Consider the following 4,168-nt stretch of genomic DNA (forward strand, 5'->3'; position numbering starts at 1 on the left):
TCTGTCCCATGCCCCACCCCACCCTGGCTGGGCAGCATCTGCCCCAGCCCCAGTCCCACTCCCTCCATCACCACAGGGGCCTCAAGATGCTCCCCCCCACACTCCACCCCCCCAGCAGACTTACCAGCTGCACACTGCTCTCCAAGCTGCCAGGCTGCATATTGGCAATCAGGTCAGTATTGGCCTTTATGGCTGATCAATAATTGGCCATCAGTATTGGCCCAAAAAATCTTTATTGATTCACCCCTAGTTTTTACACTAGCTTAGAACTCAGTTTAGCTATTGTAGATAGGGACAAATCATGTTAAAAAGTTTTTTGGGGTTTTTGGGGGGTTTTTTAATTTTCAGTCAGAGTGAGTAGGTGCATGTGCTGTATTCAGAGCCAACCCAAGCAGAGGGCGGGGCCTGAGGCAAATCAGCCCATGTGGGGCCCCGCTCCCACTCTCATCCCATGCACCCTGGACTCGAAGAAGCTGCCACTGCTGTGGCAGTGGCGGTGGTGGTGGGGAAGTAACAAGTGGATGGATTCAGAGCCAGCGGCAGTGCAGAGTCGCTGCAGCCACTCCACCCAGCTCTGCGGGGCCCAGGGCAGTCACCCCGATTTGCACCCCCTAGGGATGACCCTGGCTATATTGTACCTACTCATATAAGCTAGAATTCTTTCTTTAAAAAAAGAGTTATTCTTTTAACAGAGACTGCCTGAGCCATGTTACAAATCAGTGCAGCAAGAAATCAAGAAAATGTGTGTGTACTTTGAAAAGTACGTATGCAGAAGTGTCATGGTAGGGTTCTGAGCTCTTAGTTTCTGCCATATCAAATGTAGAGAGATGTTGAATGGATGCAATAAGTTCAGTTTACAAGTTAAAGTTTGTTTTTGCTCTTGTTTGGTTTTTTCTTTTTAATTTTTGCCTGCCCATCCAACTCAGGCTGAATCTAAGAATCAAACTAGTTTCTTACTAGTTTGTTTCTGCCAGCACTAAGATTCTAAAGGCAGATTAGATTATTAATTACCCCTGTGTAGTTCTGTGATCATCATCAAGTTTGCTCACATGTAACCGACTGGACATCAGTTGATGAGTAGTATAGAATACAATGTGCTATTTTACTTTCTCATTAAGGTATGACTTCATTCCAAGCTCATACTACTTTTGTTGAGTCAGCTTAGCTCAAGTAAAAGCAGTGACACTGAAGTAACATTGAAGGTGCTGCATCTTTGATGGTCCTACACACAGTTGCATTTAACACAAAGACTTGTAGGAATACATGCACTGCAGTAAGTTGAGTCACTCTGAATTCTTGTGTAGTGCCTTCTGAGGAGGTGAGGAAATTGTGAGAAGGCACAGCAGGAGTAACAGCATTTGGGTGGTACTAGCCAGTGTCCACATTAAAGATGGGTTGTGTTTACCCGAGTTTCAGTTTACCCTGTCTCTCAGACTAGCAAATTTGTATTTAAAAGCACTGCCACATTTGCGTTAATGGTTCCTGGGTGGGGATGGAGGTTAAACTAGATGCAACATTTGAGTTGTCTTTACAGCAAAGACTGTTGGCCCTGCAAAGCCAGTACAGCCCAGGGAACTCAAGTAAAATGCAGTAAAAATGCATTTTATCATGACAGTCAGCAGATGCCAGTCTGAGCTTACATCTGCCCCCATAGATGTCATTTTTACCACATTTTCATGCATACAATGCACCTCTGAATATAACTCACACCGTGGTTTTTTTAAAGGTACCATGACAAAAAATGTCTGACCAATGCCATCTGAGCTGCGGCCACCAGAGAGTGAGCCCGCTCCTGAGTCTGTTGCCAGCCCCGTGTCCTGGTTGGGGCCCACAGCCCAATCTGACTTAGCAAATCTGGGACCATGCAACAGGGCCTATCTAACACAGCAGATCCGAGGCTGCCTGCTGGTCCAGCCAGCACTGGACTCAGTGTACCAGGCACCAATCTGGCACATGGCTCCAAAGCCAGTGCACAGGGTCAGATCTGGCATGCCAGGTCCAGGGCTATGTGCTGGGTCTGACCATGGATCACCCCACATGTGGGGTGTATGGATGGGATGGGGCGCTCCTCACGAGTCTGAAAATTAGGCTGTAGGAGAGAGGGGGTGATGGAAAGGAACAATGGCAGTAGCAATGTTAATTGTTATGGCTCCCAGTTTGATAGTAATTAACACTACCAGTGCTCTGTCCCTCCCCCATCAAATTTCTATCCCCATGACGAGTCCTTTTCCTCACATAATGCATCCCCCAATTTTCCCCAACTGGTTTTGAGGGAAAATATCTGGGTCACAGGAAAATACATTATATGGTAACTTTTTCCAAATAGAACCTTAAACTTGGCTTGGTCTTAAATGTATCTCAAGGGCCTGTAGAGAGCAGAGTTTTGCAGTAACCACAAATGCAAAGTTCAGTCATTTGAAAATGTATTTGGCATGTGCAGTAAGAGAACTGAGAGTAAGGTCTCCGTGCTGTGAAACAGAAGGATTCATAGACAACTGTCCAGAAGTTTAAGGACTACAGCTAATTTACCTGTGCATGTATAATATTTTAAATGCGCCCAGCTGTATTTGCTGATACTTTGCTCCTCGAGAGATGAGTAAAATATGCTTGTTTTTGAGGCCCCCACGGTGAGGGAAGGAGTGGGGCTGGACCTGGGGCAGGGGCAAGGGCAGGCACTGCCCAGCAAATCACATCATAATCCCACAGATGATCTGTTTTGCCCCCCAAGCAGTTTGTTTGTTTATTTAAGTGATTTTATACACCGTAGTTCCCAACAAAAGGGAGGGAGTTTCAGAACTAAGGAACAACTGGTGAGAACTTCCTACACTTTTTTGCTAAGCAGACTTAGTATTCTTATGCTACTTGCAAGAAATTCCTCTTGGTTGACCTTAGGGATTGCAGTGAAACATATGGGAGAAGGCAGTCCCTTAGGCATGTAGGTCACAGGCCATTTAGGGCTTTATAGATCAAAACTGGCACCTTAACTTGCATCTGGAAATCCACTAGGGGTTGCAGGGGATAGGGCCCCCAGGGGCTATGTTCATCCTTCAGACAGTACTGTATATAGTAATACCAAGAAAAGTTTTAGCTGTTTGCTGTAAGCCAGGTGGTGGTGATCCGCTCAGAGCATTGAAAAGAGGACCATGCAAAACCAGACTGTAGACTGACTTTACATGCCATATACTCAGCCCCAGACAGGCGTTATCCCTTTTCTGCAGCTAGTGCAGAAGGAGACCACAGCGCATGAACATCTGTGCTAACACCACAGGTAGTCTGACCTTATAGCTGCTGCATTAGGGCTCTCCTACCTTTATTCCCAGATAGGCTGTTTTTGAAATACCAGAAAGATTAGATCTGTTTTCAGCATGACAAGGTACAATCTGAAGAAAATATTGTATGGTCTGTTTTTGTTGCCATCTTCCTTTTACAGGTGTGTTCTTCCTCATGGGATAGTCTTAAAATCAACTCAGAATGCTGAGTCTACAGTTGGCTTTTTTTGAATAGGCAAAGATGATATCTGATAACTTGGGAAAGCTTCAGAACAAAAATTCTCAATGTCTTATTGCCTTAATATAATACATATTCTTTTTTAATAGGATGCAGTTAGATATTACAACATAACCACACTTCAGATGGAAATGTATGAATTTGCAAAGCAACATTTAATGGATGATGATGAGGTAAGAGTTTGCTAGTGGAAGACAGTATTAAAAATAGTGCTGCCAACACCAAAATAAATGTGATATATATAAGATTCCATAATATCCTAAATGAAATGCAGTGCTATATGCATGACAATGAAAATAATTCTTGCTGTGAAAATGGTTGACCTACTTATAACTCTGAATTTCCTTTTAATATGAGTTTCAGAAAATGTACAGCAGATTATTTATTTTTTTAAAGAAGAAGACATGCTATTAACCCAAACATAACAGTTTTATATGCTCTACATACTGTATAATGATTTTACTAGTATTTTCTGCAGCACAAAACTGAAACACCAGGGGGAGCAAAAGTCATGCATATATCTTGTAAAAGTTTTTTCCAGTCTATTTCCTTTTTCCACAGACAACTTCTTTTCTACCTTGAATTACAGCTACTGTAGAGGCAAGGTTCTTTGAGTAGATGTGATATCTTTTATTAGACAAACTGAGTAGTTGGAAAAAAA

General features: G+C 43.2%; 1 protein-coding gene across 1 annotated transcript in view; it reads left to right on the forward strand.

Annotated features, from left to right (window-relative positions):
- The window catches only part of CRTAP (cartilage associated protein), a 34,818-nt gene that overhangs the window by 13,697 nt on the left and 16,953 nt on the right, over positions 1-4,168 (forward strand). Inside the window, exon 6 of the mRNA XM_019508925.1 lies at positions 3,597-3,680. Within this exon, the coding sequence (XP_019364470.1) occupies positions 3,597-3,680 (84 nt within the window). The remainder of the gene's footprint in view (positions 1-3,596; positions 3,681-4,168) is intronic.

This window comes from Gavialis gangeticus, unplaced genomic scaffold (genome assembly GCF_001723915.1).
Source record: "Gavialis gangeticus isolate Ggan-Ray unplaced genomic scaffold, GavGan_comp1, whole genome shotgun sequence".
Lineage (NCBI taxonomy): Eukaryota > Metazoa > Chordata > Crocodylia > Gavialidae > Gavialis > Gavialis gangeticus.